This window comes from Ptychodera flava, chromosome 5 (genome assembly GCF_041260155.1).
Source record: "Ptychodera flava strain L36383 chromosome 5, AS_Pfla_20210202, whole genome shotgun sequence".
NCBI lineage: Eukaryota > Metazoa > Hemichordata > Enteropneusta > Ptychoderidae > Ptychodera > Ptychodera flava.
Genome location: NC_091932.1, coordinates 47494876 through 47511099, shown reverse-complemented (window position 1 = coordinate 47511099; position 16224 = coordinate 47494876). Strand labels below are relative to the sequence as shown.

The window sequence follows — 16224 nt, the reverse complement described above, 5'->3', positions numbered from 1 at the left end:
ACTACGCCATCAACGGCCGCCTGTGATTATCTATTGCAAAGAAGCCATGTTTTACCACTGTAACAAGACAGCCAAGTCTAGGCAGCGGATAACAAAACTTGCAAAAACAACAACAATCCCATTGACAATTTCATCAAGAAGAAAAGACGTACTTTTAGAAACGGATTATGCCACAGGATTAGTAAAATATATTAATTGAGGTAACCAGGTAAAAGCTGTCAATGCATCATGGGTTAAAAGGCTTGTTGTTGATAGAGACAGTACCTGGACTGCAATACCATGGCCATATCTTAGCGAGCGATCTCCTCAAGCAAAATCAGTTCTGGAATGTATTAACTGGAAATGTAGGATTACGAATTCCACAATTATATGAAAGCATCTTAAAGGTATGGAAATCGATCCCAGGGCCTAGGAGTGGCGCATGTAAAACAGTGTGTATCTTTGCGTCGGAGGCGGAATAAATCTATTTATCCCGGAAATCTTAATCCCGAATGCTATGTTTGTACGCACATAGAGCCAGTCGACGTTAGGGACACAAAAAACAACACGAGGAACAAACAGGCAGTGGTTTTGAACAAAATCAATGTACCCGGTACTTCACCGATGTCTGTAACTCAGTACATGAAAATATTCGTAGCTTGACGCACTTTGAACATTAGCATTACATAGCTCGTAACAAGTGACAGCGGAAAGCCCACAGAACTACGTGTACAACTATAACAGCCACTCATGTAGTTGGCGCTCAGTGAAGATTTTTCGATCAACAACTTTGACGGATGATGGACTGACCTTTTCTACCGCAATTGTTATCTCCCTCGATTCAGCACAAAATTTTCGTATGGACTATTGATGCGGTGTTTACAGTTGTTACGTGGTGGTAAATCCTAGTCGTATTTACGACTGCTGCGTAAACAGTCACTGAATAAATTTTGCACGCATTTACGAGCACTGGATATTACTACCGTTTTTAATCGAAAACCGTCCGTATACGCACATGACAGTTGTGACAAAAACAACACAAAAAATCTGGCGTACATTGTTACTGCATTACTTTGACCAAAAATCACCCAAATGCCGAACGGTGATCATACAGAACTCTGCTGCAGGTTTCTGGACTAAACGACCCCAAACCGACCGGGTCCCAGTCAACTGTGCCGGGCTCGACGTCTACTCTATCAGCGTCAACTCAAACTTTCACTCCAGAAAACTTTACCCCACAAACTGGGAATATACTAAATTTACCTTGAAAAAATTTCAAACTTTGTATCGTATTGAAAAAATCTTACCGGGGCCACGGAGCAAATTAAAAAACCAACAAACCCCAACAGAAACAGTGGAATGATCATTAGTGTGCAAGGTCGCTGTATTATATGTCAGGTGAAAAAATCTAGCTTTGAAATTTCTGGACTGTACAAACGGCGGGGCAGAATTAGACAAGATTACGACCAATGTGTTACCGCCGATGGTACATAACGTACTGTTGATAGCAGGTAGTTCGGTGTCCAGTGAGAACACGATTCCAAATATATCACGGCTGTTGATTTGAGCTGCCTCCGATCGAAAATTTTCAACACAAAGACATGATATCAATAATTTTGCGAGATTATAAGTACCCGCTGTCTTCTCGCCAAATAGCTGCGATCAAGATCATTATGATAGAAGCAATTGACCGCCGAACACCTGCTTGCTGATCTTATACACAACGTGTAAAATTGATTATTCCTGCTGAGAAATACGACAGCAAATATTGCAATGTGAATTTCTTACTATCTTCCTCGCAATGATTTTGCATCTGTGTTTATTTTATCACGGTCACTGGACCATTTCTGACGATTTTTACTAACAAAGAATCAGTTCACACTCATCGTGGGAACACATTGCAAAGACGTTCACAAAATTTTCATCACATGAAAGATTACCGTAATCCCCGTTTCAAAGACGTAGGAAATGTATAATGATTTGTTTATCTTGAAAAATCCCGAACTGAAGCCTCTAAATACAAAATGATTTTTCTTCTGAACAACTTCCCGACAACTTTACAATCACACTCTGGTCATCACATGGCGGTTGTAACCGTACATGTGCTGCTGCCAATGGAGAATCAAAAGACTTCAAATCAACAGTCAAAACGTACGGAAAAAGTATCAATATCCAAGCAATGTAAAACAATAATTTTGATAAGGTCAATTTATTGTATATTATAAAAAATCTCCAGACCACTCGGAAACAGCGTAAGATTATGATCTCACTCATTCGAATACTACACTCACACGGTAGGGTAAAAATATGGGAACTCAGATCGTTATATACTGCTTCCGTCAAACGTGTCCGCTTATCTAAAGACGGCAAAAATGGTAAAAAGACGGTAAAATGACCATAATTATTATTGCTTGTCTCTGTAAATTTTGCCGACTATTCGTTAGTAGTTGTCGAATTTATTGAGTTTGTCCGAAAACTATTTCAGTGAATGACGTAAGTTTCAAGACACCCGAGTGCGAACGCAATATCGATATGGAGATAGCAAAATCAGTCACAGACAATCAAGGAAGAACATAAGAGTCTATTAATCTGCGATTTAATTCATCCTAGGTTACCATGAAAGTAAAGAAGGTAATTTTGTGCCCTGGTTGGGAAAGAAAAGTTGATTAACTTTTCAAAAAAACGTCAGCTAATACTCGAACAATTTAGTAAAAAACTAGCTCAGAAAAACGTATAGAGAAGAACGACATCACCGATCACGGCGATCTTCAGATCTTTTATCATGTTTCAGTCTGAATGGTCAACATTTGATGCTATAATCTATGTCAAGTGCCTCTTTTTGGTCAAATCCGACAGAGATGAATCAATCACGATTTAGTTTCATCGCCCCGACCCGACAGGAAATAATGAAGCTCATGGGCACCTGTATACATGTAATCGTGGCATGAACGTATCCAATGCCCGTCCACTGCATGAGCCATTGACCGTGCATCGCGAGCAAACAACGGTTTTGGATGTCACGAGAGCATTTTTTTCGCAGTCTGTGAGCAGTTGAGTGGTTTGGGTAGGCTGCATACATGTAGATCGGAATCGAGTTGATTTCGGCGGAAAACAGTTAGAAAGTAGTTTTTCGTGCTCCGTCCAAATTGGATCCGCATGTTGCCGGTTTTGTCCATGGTAATCAGCAGAGCTGTGGTGGGAGGCCGTATAACGCCGGGAATACACGTCATCGTACGCAGGGCTATGCCACAACATACTTCCAAAGGCGATCTATCGTAAAATATCGTACTGCAGGTCAACAAAAACATCACCCATTCATAGGCCTACAGGTACACATATCAACGAACAAAAAGGGAGAGGCAATCTGCTTGAAACCATGAAGTAGTCCGTTTGTGTCTGAATTCATTGAGGCGCGTGTTCAGTAACCGTTGGTCAAGTTTTTTCGTTCAGTAGTAAGAATCGTTTATTCATTGTTGACATCGTAATCGATCCGATGTACACAACAAATGTTTGATCGTTTGCACCTTTGCGCGTCCCCTCGTGATTGGCAGCTGTTTGAATGCTTTCATCTATTGTTCGTTAGACGCTTTGAACACAGCATCGAAGCAGTTTTGGCATAAAAAATCAACTTAAAATGGAAAAAATGAGAGAATTTCGCCAACAGGGTGATGCCACAAGTATTCACAAAACGTAATATGTTGGAACAGTGCTTTAATTTACACCATGGTTGTTGAAAGATCCAGATTTTCGGGAGCATTCGTTGATGTTGTTACCATGTGCCACTCATGTTGGATTATGAATCCCCAGGGAGATAGGGGGTATTTATAGGCTCCCCCTGCCTTTAAATGCATGGTACAGCGCCAGTCAAAATGTCAGAAACAAGAACGTGGTCTAAAAATATATTGTATTTTAAGTCATAAGCAGCAACAGCAGATGTAGATTATGGAGTGTGGAAAGATTTCAAAATCCTTCATCGATCCAAGTTGTCTTCAAAGGTTTTTACAAACTCTTTGCAAAGAAGAAATTTATTCATATTGATAAATTAACGAAATGGTATACATCGCTACAAATGGCTAATTTGAACAGCGACGAAAACACTGTTATCATTGGGAAAAATGTCAACAATATGACCAAAGATTTCAAATTACGTGAGTTTAAGTGGAAATTAGTTGATAGATTTCTACCTTGTAACACCGAAGTATCTTTTTTACTTGAAAAAAGTAGATCACTGTGTGATGCCAGTTTTGCCCTAGTGTTGAATCTTTAGAGCACAGATTTCTTGTATGTGCCTAAGCAAAACATCTCTGGCACAACGTTTCTAGAATTTTAAGTGGTTACCTTCAATACTGTGTGAAATTATCAAATGATGAAATAATTTTTAACTACGATTTGAGTCAAAGCAGATCGAATGATGTATCTTTCATTGTCAATCTCTTCATTTTTGGTCAATCCACAAATATCGGGTGGAAGATTCCAAAATCCCTGTAAATGTTATTTTAAAGAACGAAATGATTCTCAGATATAAAGTTGAAAAGGAGTTAAGACCCGGATCTGTACATTTAAAGCACCCCCCTCGAAGTTTTAATTTTTTTGAGTGACACCTCACATTCCTCCGACCCCCAGGCCGTAAATAATGACGGCTCCCTTAGAGTCACGCCAGCAGTGAAGATGCCAGTTGCGACAGTGTCTCTAGCAAAGCGCCCCAAAGGGTATGTTTCAATATTGCAGGTATTTGTGACATAAAGCTAGGGTCACAATAAGGACAATGGAATAATAATGTGTATCAATAACTTTTCAGGTCAAACTAGGGTCAAACCTAGTGCTTCTCATATCAGAGCACCCTAATGTATGTGCTTACTTTTTCCTTCAAATGATCTCCAAACATTCTACAATCCAGTACTACAATTTACTGCATCGTATGACATTAACGTGAAGCTGCTACTTTCTCTGATGTCATTGCTCTCTATGCTAATTTGCCAGGCGAACTTTATCGTTTATCAACACACTCGAAGCGACTATTTCAAAATATCTGTTCATGCTCTTTTGCACCCGTCAACAACTTTAAAAAACTTCCCAGCTATATCCGACTCCCTACTATTAAGGATATTGTTATAAATTCAACTACCTCCGCTACCTGCCTTGATTCTGAACTTAAATAGGAGAATCATTTATCGTACCTTCGTCAGCATGTGGTTTTCGGTTAACAACCCCCTATCTTACCGGATATTTAGGATGGGGACCACTTTGAAGTCAGGGACCACTTTGAGGTCTTAACACACGTGCCATACTTTACATTCCTAGGATCCTGCAAAAGTGCAACAGAGCGTTATCAATACTGCAGTTTTCTCCTTGTGAGGTTACTGTGATACAATTTCTCAAATTGCAATTATAATATTACTTTGACAAGTAGTTTAAATCGGAATTGCGCGGCTTCTGTCCTTTTCATGTCTCACCAACGAAAATAAACATATTGTACAGTTTGTGTTTGACAAGGTGAATACATAGACATTTCAGCATGGTTTGTGAGTAAAATTTTTTTTTATAAAGAACATGACTTGTTACACACAAGAACATCCAATCTGCCTTGACCATCATTAGCAAAATAAATACCATGGAGGAGACAACAGAATTGTCTTGAAAAGAGGAATGAGAACCATACTTTTTTAGTTATGGATGGCTGATAAACAATTTTTGATACCAATGGCAGATTGTAAATGTTTAGAAAACCAATCCAACAAATAAATTTGAATACTGCCTGAGTATTGCCTGGTAACTACCTGACAACAATTAAACATCTGTCAGATGAATGAAATGTTAAAAAAATAATGTTAAAATGCCTTCAACTTATAAACACTGCCTGGGTATGATTATGCAGAAGTGTATTGACTGCGGTAGTCAATTTAAGTGTACATAACAAGTATGCAGGTTGCACTGGTAAGCTTAATGCTATATGCTTCAACGTGATAGGGGTGTGAAACAAGATTCGGGTAGATACATTACGACTCAAAAAATACTGAAAAAATCTCAAAATTTAATAGAGTTTTGTTAATTGTTTTTACACGCTTAGGGACGATTCAGAATTTATTTCCAGGGGGGGTGGAGGATTTTCAGGGGGGGCCACCCATTTTTCCCAAGAAAATTTAGGGGGGGCCAGACAAAAATACCACAATCTTTTAGGGGGGCCAAGGAAAAAAATCATCAATTCAATATTTGCCCAGAATTTCTGATCTCTACAAAAGAGAACCATAGATGCTACCTGGGTGACAGATAAACTCAACGTGTTTAGTTAAACTCCTTTAGCTTCCAAATTCGGTAATATTCACAGTGGTTTGTTTTATGCATCTACTGCAGTATCTTGTTCTCCTCCCTGAAGCGTCATGAAATGTCCAGTATTTAGCATGTCAACACAAACCATACAGTAAACAGTCGGGGTTGTTTTTGTTGAAAAGAGATCTCGAATCAAGTCCAGGCTAGAATTCATTTATCAACATAACAATGGTCATTTATGTTCACACTGGTATGTTGCTAAATACAGCATTGGGTGTTCTATGTAGTGATAGAATAACAAACAAATGCTGATACACAGAGATGAACATTGAACAAATGCTAAAATTACAGCAAATATTCAGCATCATCAGGTTGGGTTTACCTTGTAGCTTGTAAAGCAGTGTAAAGTTGCATGATAAAGAAGTGTTAATTTGTGCAAATGTATGCAAATCACCCGATTTCTTGGCTTCTTTTGCCTCCCAATTTCAAAATTTCCGAAGAATATAACTCCACTCCGACTGGGTCGAATTTTCTGAAATTTCACATTATGTTTTTAAATGCTATATAACAAAACAACTATCAATTGGTTTTGTTTCGCAATAAAGCTCTTACATTTTTAAAAAGAGGCATTTTGAATAAGAGGCATTTTAATTTTGCTGATCATGATTTTAATCAATTATTAGAGTGTCAGTCTTTAAACCCCTACAATTTTAAAATGAGGATGGATAATGCCAAATAAAATAGTCGTTTTATTCTACATATACTCTCCTTTCAAGTGAAATATTACATTTCAGAAAATACTGTCTAGTTTTTGACTTAAATTAATTTTTATCATTAATACCAAAATTGAGGTTTTTTTACCCAAATATACACCCACTTCATCCTTTGAGTAAACTACTGCTACCATACTAAACTTTAGAGTCTCTGCATTTTGAAAATATATGGTATGAGGGGGTTTCCTTGTCATCTTTGATGAGAAATATTGCTTTGAAAAAACTGTGTTGGCAACATGCAGCTCCACCTTAATTCAAAACAAAACGACTTGCTACTCTGCCACTTCTTAAAGTAACATGGTCACGTTGGTTCTCTGGGATTTCGTCAGTTCAGTGTCTGTGTCACTATTATATTCAGAACCAACACCATCATCATCACTCTCAATGACTCCATTGACAGAGATTTCCAATTCAGAGTCACTGCTATCTGACTCTGACTCATCTGTGACATAAGTTGTTACATCTTTCCCTGACAGTTTCTTAAATTGAATGAAGGTTGTGCATGTATATGTGCGGTTATAATTTGAACTTTTTCAGCTTTCAATTTTTTTTGTTTTGGTAATTTATGTTTATCAAGGTATTATCTTTTACGTTTAAATTTTGAAGGTTCCCACTCAAGAGCAACTTTAACCAGTCATAGTCCTCGTATTTTTTATCCTCTCTTCTTTTCTGCTCCTTTTTCTATGTTTCATTCTCATCAATTTTACCCTTTCTAAATTTTTTAAATGTTCTACATAACTTTTTACAGTGCTTACATCTACTATAAACTTTTTTGAAAATAAATTTATGGCCGTCTCATCTTCAAGTTGCTTTTCAGCGAATAGTTTTTTAATGTTGAAAATAAAAATATTATGTATTACTGTCAAAAATATATGGTGAAAATTTACAAAAGGGTTGATTTTCCAATAATCCTGTATGTGCGTCCAGAAGATCATGTGGCTCTGCATCAATGCTATGGTGTCGGATTGTTGAAATATTGTGTACACAAGAAATTTGCTGTAGTCCAAGAAGTGATCTCAGTGTGTATGAGGCTAGGAGAAATATGGATAGGCTTACACATTGTGTATTGATGCTAATACTTTTGTGTCCCATTCATTCTGATATGTATAATCAAAGATTTCTCAGTGGCGGCTGGCAGAAAAGGCAAAAAAACAAATTAACATGTATTGTTTCATGTCATCTGAAAACATGCGCATCATGACTATTTTAAGATTAAAGTTTGTTAAAAAAATTTGAAATATGAATGCTCTGTCATTTTGAAAAATACTGCTGACAAAATGTGAACTTTGACTTACACAGGGTTATCTGCATTTTAATATGAACATTGGATTGTTAATGGAATGAGCAGAATAACATGTGAATTCATGTTTTGGATAAGGTGTTTTGTTCAAGAATGATCTAAAATATTCCTCAGCATTGTTGCTTTCCGTGGCAGCTACTTGGTTTTATGACAACCAAATTAGAAAAAAAGAGAAAATTAAAAACAAGTTGGCTTTCACCAATTTTAATTCCTAATGTTTAAAACTTTCACCGTGAGTCTGCATTCAGCATCATCAAATGAAAATGTATGCTGAACTTGTGCGTGTACATGTACATCTTACTTTCCAGAAATATCTGGATATCTGCAAATGATGTACAATTAAACTTCTAGATATATATCACTTTGCCAATTATCTGCTCCTCTGATTTCCTGTTCACCATTTCTAAACTGACATCTTTGCTTGTCTTTGTGTGCATCATATGTATCAGTGAGACATAACGAAAAACGTATTCATATTTAGTAATTAACTTTTCTTCAGAAATTTACAACCAGATATGTTTATTGCTACCCTTTCCAAAAGTGTGCCACTTGCAGTCCCTGCAAATCATTCTTTTTATAGTCACATAACCCTGAAATGATTTGTTATATCATCGATTAAATGTCCACTACAGTTCCTGCAACTTGTTAGACTGGATATGTCTATAGTGTATAAGCATGCATGTATATATTAGGGGGGGGCCATGGAAAAAAACACGAAAGATGAGGGGGGCCATAGATTTTTTCTATAATTTACTAGGGGGGGCCGTGGAAAAAAATCACCCAGAAAATAGAAAATCCTCCACCCTCCCCCTGGAAGTAAATTCTGAATCGTCCCTTAGCCAAATGATAGCGGGTACTTGAACAATCTTGATCATAAAGAGGGGGATTTGAAATGTGTGAGGGTTGAGGTAGGGTTAAAAATTAAGATTTCAATCGCGATTGTTCAAGCCCCATGTCAAGTATTTGTTAGTAGGCCTACAGCCTTACAGCATACGCGGTATACGGTAATGTGAAGTAATCTGTTTTCCTGCCCCATTTTTATCGCTGGCTGCGCCTATTTCCGTGAGAATACAAGAGATAGAGGCAGTTCGCAACTTTTTTTTGAAAAATATAAATTTATTTCTATGGAGACCGTCACGACATGCGACATGCTCCATATATTTCAACAAAGTCGCAAATAAAACAAATCCACACTTCGCAAATTTAGAAGCAGTACTTCTGTGCAAAGCGCCTCAACGGATGTTTTGAAAAAGTTGACAGGTCAAAGTTCATGATCATCACTTAGGCCAAAGGTGAATCAATATTCACGTCGTTGACGACAGACCCTTTTTAACACAGCCGGGTTAAGCCGCTGTTTCGGTCGGACGTAATCTCTCAGAAGAGGATGCAATGGCCCTCTGAAATATTTGCACAGCGAATTTCTTTCTCTAAAGATGGAAACGGCGGAATTCATGAACAAGGACCGTCTTTCGGATTTGGAGGCCTGTGGGACAACAACCACAACAACCTGCAATGGCGGCTGTGTCAGTGCACTCAACATCAGCTGCGGTGTTCTATTAAGCCTACAAGGTATGATTCATGTGAAGCAGAGGTGAAACACCTGTAAGGTAAAACTTCGGGCTGTGAAAAATACGCTCGGGATTAGCCCTAGTCCCTACGAGTATGGCAACAGTGTCCGGCTTTGGCTACGCCGCCTCCTCCACTCTCGCCATACTCGTAGGGCTAGCTCGGGATATGACATGCATTTATCGATATCTCGCGATCCACGCGCAGTCGCAACGTCAAATATCGACCGTTGGCATTAAAAAAATGTGTTTTGAAAATGTTACCAAGTGGGAGTGCCTCTTTAAACTGTTGTATGTACAGTCACTCTGGTATGCAACATCGGACAAAATGTGAGCCAAGTGTTATTGACAATGTGTTTGTCATCTTTGGTCAAAATGTTTTTAACTTCTTCAAAACTGCTGGTCAGACTGCTTTGATATTTTGGCTTATAGGTCCTTAGCGATGACATATTTCAGATTTGATGATAAGTTTCTTGTTTCAGGGATCTCATTGATTGGCTGTTAATGTTTACTGTATGGCTTCTTAACATTAAAATGTCTTTTCTTTCAGAGTGTTGTTCAATTTGCAAAGCTCTTAAAAATTTTGACAAAATGCATGACTTAGTGAAGCCGTTTCAGACACTGACTGAAATGTTGTGTCAACAATATCGAGACAATGCATTATCACTGCAAGGTAAGGTTTTGTGTGTACAGGGTTGATGTTGAGTTTTGTTAGGTATGGCACCAGTATGTACATACTGGTATGTCTGTGTTTGTTTGTGTGTATAGGGATCTAACACAAGAAAGTGCTACATAGCGCACATGTCTACATCATTTTGTTTTTCAATGCAATTTTATAATATGGCAGCCATTTTGTCATGCTCAGATCTGTTGCATAACTCGTTAGATTTCATTCCAACTTGACTATATGAGTCTGACGATATTTTGCCATAAGTGTCAATAATTCTGATGTCAAATGAATGGCCTTAGAAAGGATTCAATACCTTCTTCCAAAGTACAGCTGAACTAGTTGCATATACCAAAATTTTCACAGGTTGAAACTTGGAAGTTACAGGCTTACTGTGTGAGTTTTACTGGGGGTGTAACTATCCTTTTTAAGGATGGGCTTTGGTTGAGTGGTCTTGACTGTGATGCCTTAGCTAATTGACTGGGTGCTGTATGTTGTGAGTTTGAATCCCATCAAGAATTCATTGAATTGTTGTGTACTTGAAGTGGCCATTCTAAATCCCTAGTTTTTGGATTAGCTCTTGTTGACATTGACTGCTTACTTGGTGTTTGCCCTATGTTGTTAAATTAAGTTTTTATCAAGTTAGGTAATAGTTCTTTTCCAGAATAACAGGATGTGATGTGTTCCACTGCTTACAATGCCAAAAAGATGATGCAGTACAAACTAAACCATGAGTTCATTAACGTGGAAATACATGTATTCTATGTGCATCTGCACACGTGGGTTTGTACCATGGTCCATTTACATTCCAGGTCTAACCTCTTTGCTCAAAATAAAGCTGATCAATGTGAAGAATCAGCTTTTGGTTGTCAGTCAGCTACATGTACATGTGCAATGTCAAACTTATTATCAGACATGTTCATGTCATCTGCAAAGGTTCTGATCTCTGTGATCACCCATGGTTTTATAGCCATGCTAAGATGGTTCTTATTGCTGGTACTATTCACTGAACTTATCTAATAAAATCCATTACAAATGTCCAAGTTTTGTCCAATGTAAATTGAAGTCATTAGTATCATCATGACATCAAAAGCTTACATCTCTCAATCCCAGGTGTGCTGTATGGAGTCTTCTTGTCATTACCATACCATACTCTACTGAACTGTTTTGTACTAATCTCTCTACTAACAGATTCATCAATAATTGTACGGAGCCTTGTGCTAAGTGGGCTGATTACATTGGAATATGATGTGTCCGACCGAGAGAACAGCAATGAAGATGTGACTCAACAGCATGAGGGCGATCATATTGAATGCCGAACTACATTACACAAAGATTCCTTGAGTTTGGTGGCGTGTCATTCTTATGACGGGGAAGACAATGATGGTGAAATCAGCAATGATTGTGGTAAAATTTATATGAACAACAGCAATGATGGAGCACATAGCTTGAACTATTCAGGTGCACAACAAAGAGAATGTGGAGAATGTGTTGAGACCTTCAAACACAGCAGGTATCTCAAGGGACTTGCATTGATTCATTCTTATCTCACACCATTCCGAGGCAGTGAGTGCGGTATGACATTAAATCAGAATCTTGAGACACCTTTGTTGACCAACTCAAATATCAAGCAATGTGAAAGCAAAGAGCATGGCCAAACATGTACACAGGAATGTGACCTTATCAATGCAAATGTTAGGCAACATTTATACAAAGATTTTAGCGGGAAATTTGCATATAAGGGCACTCTCAAAACACACATGCCAAACCACTTCAACAGCAGACCATATGAATGCAAGGAGTGTGGTAAAACATTTCCTTACAAGTATAATCTTAAGAGACATATATTGATACATTCTGATATCAGACAACATGAATGTGGAGTGTGTGGAAGAAAATTTTCTCGAAAGAGTCCCTTTATGAGACATTTGCAAATTCATTCTGGTGACAGACCACATGAATGCAAAGTGTGTGGCAAAAGATTCATACAGAAGTATGATCTTAAAAACCATATGCTGTTACATCTTGGTATCAGACCATATGAATGTGAAGAATGTGGGAAAACATTCACACAGAAGTCTGGTCTTAAAAGGCACATGTTGACCCACTCAAATATCAGACCTCATGAATGCAAAGAGTGCGGTAAAGGATACAAACAGAAGTGTGATCTTTTCAGACATATGATGATCCATTCTGGTGTCAGACAGCATGAATGTAATAATTAGTATATTAAAACATTCGTACAGAAGTACAATCTTAAAAAGCGCATGCTGACCGATTCAGAGATCAGAGCATATAAATGTTAAGATGCAGTACAACATTCACACAGAAGGGCGGTCTTTAAGGCACATATTGATCTGCTTAGAGATCAGACCACATAAATGCAGAGTGTGGTATAACATTTAAAAGGAAGGATGGTCTTATCACCCATATGTTGATCCATTCTTGTGTCAGACAGCATGAATGCAAAGAGTGTGGTGAAACATTCACACACAAGTGCAGTCTTAAAAGGCACATGTTGTCCCACTGAAAGATCAGACCACATAATAATATAATAAAAATAATAAACAAAACATAAATGCAAAGAGTGTATACCGGTACATGTACAACTGCTGTGTATTGAACAAATCAATAGGTCTCTAAACTTTTGAGTGTCAGTGTTGTCCATTATATTATACCAGTTACATTTGGTAAAGCCTGCAAGTATTCTTGTCAAATGATGAGAAACTTACTTTCTGGGCAGAATCTTGATAAATTGGTCTTTCATTGTCTGGTTAGTGAAAAAAATATCCCTAAACCAAAATCCATGAACTATCAGCCATTTTCACATTGGGATACCAACTTCACAAAATGGTAGCCCAAGTGGACTACCAGGAAAAAAATTATTTTAAGCCCTGCTTATGTTAAGACTATGGTTGAATTCAGACAACAAAACCTTCATGATATACCTAGGTGTTTACACTTGAATATCTGACCTCATGGAAAACAAATAGAACAAATGAACAATATCATGCTTTTTTTACAATATGTTCTTGACTTAATCTTCAGATTATTGTCATCTTTATGAGAGATGTGTCATGTTGGTGTTATACTCATAAAAATAATGGGAGATTGTGATGTAAAAATGCTGTCATTAGTTGCATCTTAGAATATGGCTGACAATATCTAGCTGCATTTTGGTGAAATTACAAGTTGTGTTATAAATTTGCTCTATTGTATTCTTTTACAACATTGCAATGAAGGATATGTCTTTTATGCTGCTGGTAGTATTACCAATAAAATCACAGCACCTCATATGAGGGCGCTGTTAAAATAACAGGTTTGAAAATTATTTTGCCTTGTGTTTCCATGTCACATGTGACAGGTGGTCACTATATGGTTGATATGTCAGCACTTAAGAGAGGTTGTTTTGCTGACTATAACCATGCTATGAATATGATATATTCCAACTGTTAAATTACAGTTTCAGATTATTTTGTGAAACTGAGTCAGAGGTCATCCGGGTGATGCAACATTTTGTCAAAAACTTTGGCTCCCATACTGATCCACGTCCACAAAAAATCGGACGTTTTTTCTGTGGTGTATACATATTACGAAGTTGTATTGGATTTCTTGGCATTTACAAATGGGTGCTGACCTTTTTAACTTCTAATTTATGCTGCAGCTTCTGCTGCCATGTTTTTCTTCAATTGTAATATTCACTTGTCTCTACTAACAAGACATTATGCTTAGAAATCACATTGTGTCTAATATAATTTCGAGTTTTTATGAAAACTGCACGGTTAAAACACTCCAAAATGGCCAAGAAATCACTTCCTTGTACCTCAAAATCAGTGGTACAATTTACCATATCAAAGTGAAGATGTCCTCTGGTAATATTGTACTGCATGGAATTCATGTAATTGACTTAGTATTATTGGATGATTCTGGATGGGTTATAATGATTGTGATTATTGTACACATCAAATACAAACATGAAATATGCCTCGGCACAAGGTTTTGCAATTTGAGCTGGGAATTCTTGAAGAAGATATGTGGCATTTTGTTTTGGGATCAAACACTCAAAAATCGTCCTTAAAATATTGCAAGTCTTTTAGTTCCCATATGGCCATGCACAGCGGTATATGTGCCAATGGAAGCTATTCTTATAGATTGGAAAAATTGCGTCTGTGAGTGTGTGTGCACATGTGCGTGTACTCTTCTGTTGACAGAAATTGGACTGGGTTACCATCAAGCAGTCAAAGTGACTCGTCGGGATAAAAAGGCACTTGTCCCAAAAGTCTTCTGGATGTTTAAATGTATGGAATTAAAAAGTTCAAAAAGATTTGCAAACACTTCATATAACACCATATTTTCAAAAATTGGAGCTAGTTTTCCCATTGTTATAAAAGTTATATCGTGAACATTGCCATGACACTTATTTCTTTTGTTCAACTTGAAAACGTTATTTTTGTGCACAAAAGTGCTCTTTTATGCTGCCTGTTCAGACAGAGTAAAACCATGTTCGCATTCTGTTTTATATCCTTTGGGTCAATCTGTTGTCTTGTCACAACTCGGTTTCATGAAAGTCAACCCTCCTGATTTCCACCACCCCCCCCGTAAAAAATCGACGCTCCCTTCGCTACCCGAAACATCTTTGTTCATCAAAGCCGTTCAAATTTTCATGTCAGCCACATCGTATCGTAGGCGAGAGAGGCAGCCATGTAGTTTGTCTACTCTGTTTACTATCAAATATTTGCAAATGTAGTTCGGGAACACACAAAAACTCATTACGCTTAGGCCAAAAAAAAAAAAAAAATGTTTCTGGTCAGCGCGCGCGTCACTTGAACAACAGTGCGTCGCCTTTTTTTTCTGTTTGTGGCCGGCGGCCGTGGCTGATACCAAACCAAAATGGCTGAAGAAAAAAGAGAAAATTCTTTGGGGGGCATGATCAGTGACTGCATGAATAGTATATATGTGAATATATTGATAAAACTATAAAACTGACCCTCCTCCCTGCCTTGAGGGGAAAATAAAAAATAAAAAAATAAAATGCGCGTCGCCGCACCATTTTTTAAAGAGAGACCTGACCAGAAACATTTCTTTTTTTTTGGCCTTATCGTACACATATCGACGTTTACTTTACAACATCATGGGTGATATTCTACGGTCAACGTCACCAAGATTGAGCGATATGGGGTGGGTATATTATAAAAGATGATATAATACATATTGATTATGGTTCTCGGATTTCATTCAGAACAGTCAACAAAAAATTGTCATGACTGTGTGCATGATATCGCGCACGTTTATTTCATCAGTCGCCAGGTAAAGTCACCTGAGTAATGTACACACCTGACACTGGAACAACAAAGGTTTTAAGAATGAAAATTCACACAATATTTTAAATATATTTTAAACCATATATTATTTTGAACAGCGAAATGGGAAAGTTATGAAGCAAGCATATTTGACTGAATCGATAAGTCAATCGACAGAAAGTCAGCCATAACTTTTGATATTATGATGATGTTCACTCACTGAGTGTGGTTCCTTCTTTTTTTTCTGAGGTTTATCAAAATAAAAAAGCATCGGCTTTATCAATGTAAGTACAATAGGCCATGTTATTGTTGACAAATATATCATACCAGAATATTGATGATGTAATTAATACTGCGATCTGATGGCCGAGAC

General features: G+C 37.5%; 1 protein-coding gene across 2 annotated transcripts; it reads left to right on the top strand.

The window, feature by feature from the left end:
* The first annotated feature begins 9648 nt into the window (after positions 1–9648).
* Positions 9649–13854, top strand: LOC139134148 (zinc finger protein OZF-like). Of its 2 annotated transcripts, none has more exons than XM_070701069.1 (3): positions 9649–9926; positions 10435–10557; positions 11743–13854. In XM_070701069.1, exons 2-3 carry the CDS (start codon positions 10476–10478, stop codon positions 12774–12776), a joined length of 1116 nt encoding a protein of 371 aa, XP_070557170.1. In that variant the 5' UTR covers positions 9649–9926; positions 10435–10475; the 3' UTR covers positions 12777–13854. The 2 variants fall into 2 exon arrangements, with proteins under 2 accessions (XP_070557170.1, XP_070557169.1); XM_070701068.1 differs by having other exon boundaries at positions 9649–9888; positions 11743–13853.
* The last annotated feature ends 2370 nt before the right edge of the window (positions 13855–16224 follow it).

Bases quoted from the DNA above. Each gene is read 5' to 3' on its own strand.
- LOC139134148 (XM_070701068.1), top strand. From the start codon at position 9,753: ATGGAAACGGCGGAATTCATGAACAAGGACCGTCTTTCGGATTTGGAG. The intron at 9,889-10,434 runs GTATGATTCATG...CTTTTCTTTCAG, and splicing joins TGTTCTATTAAGCCTACAAG to AGTGTTGTTCAATTTGCAAA. The intron at 10,558-11,742 runs GTAAGGTTTTGT...CTCTACTAACAG, and splicing joins CAATGCATTATCACTGCAAG to ATTCATCAATAATTGTACGG.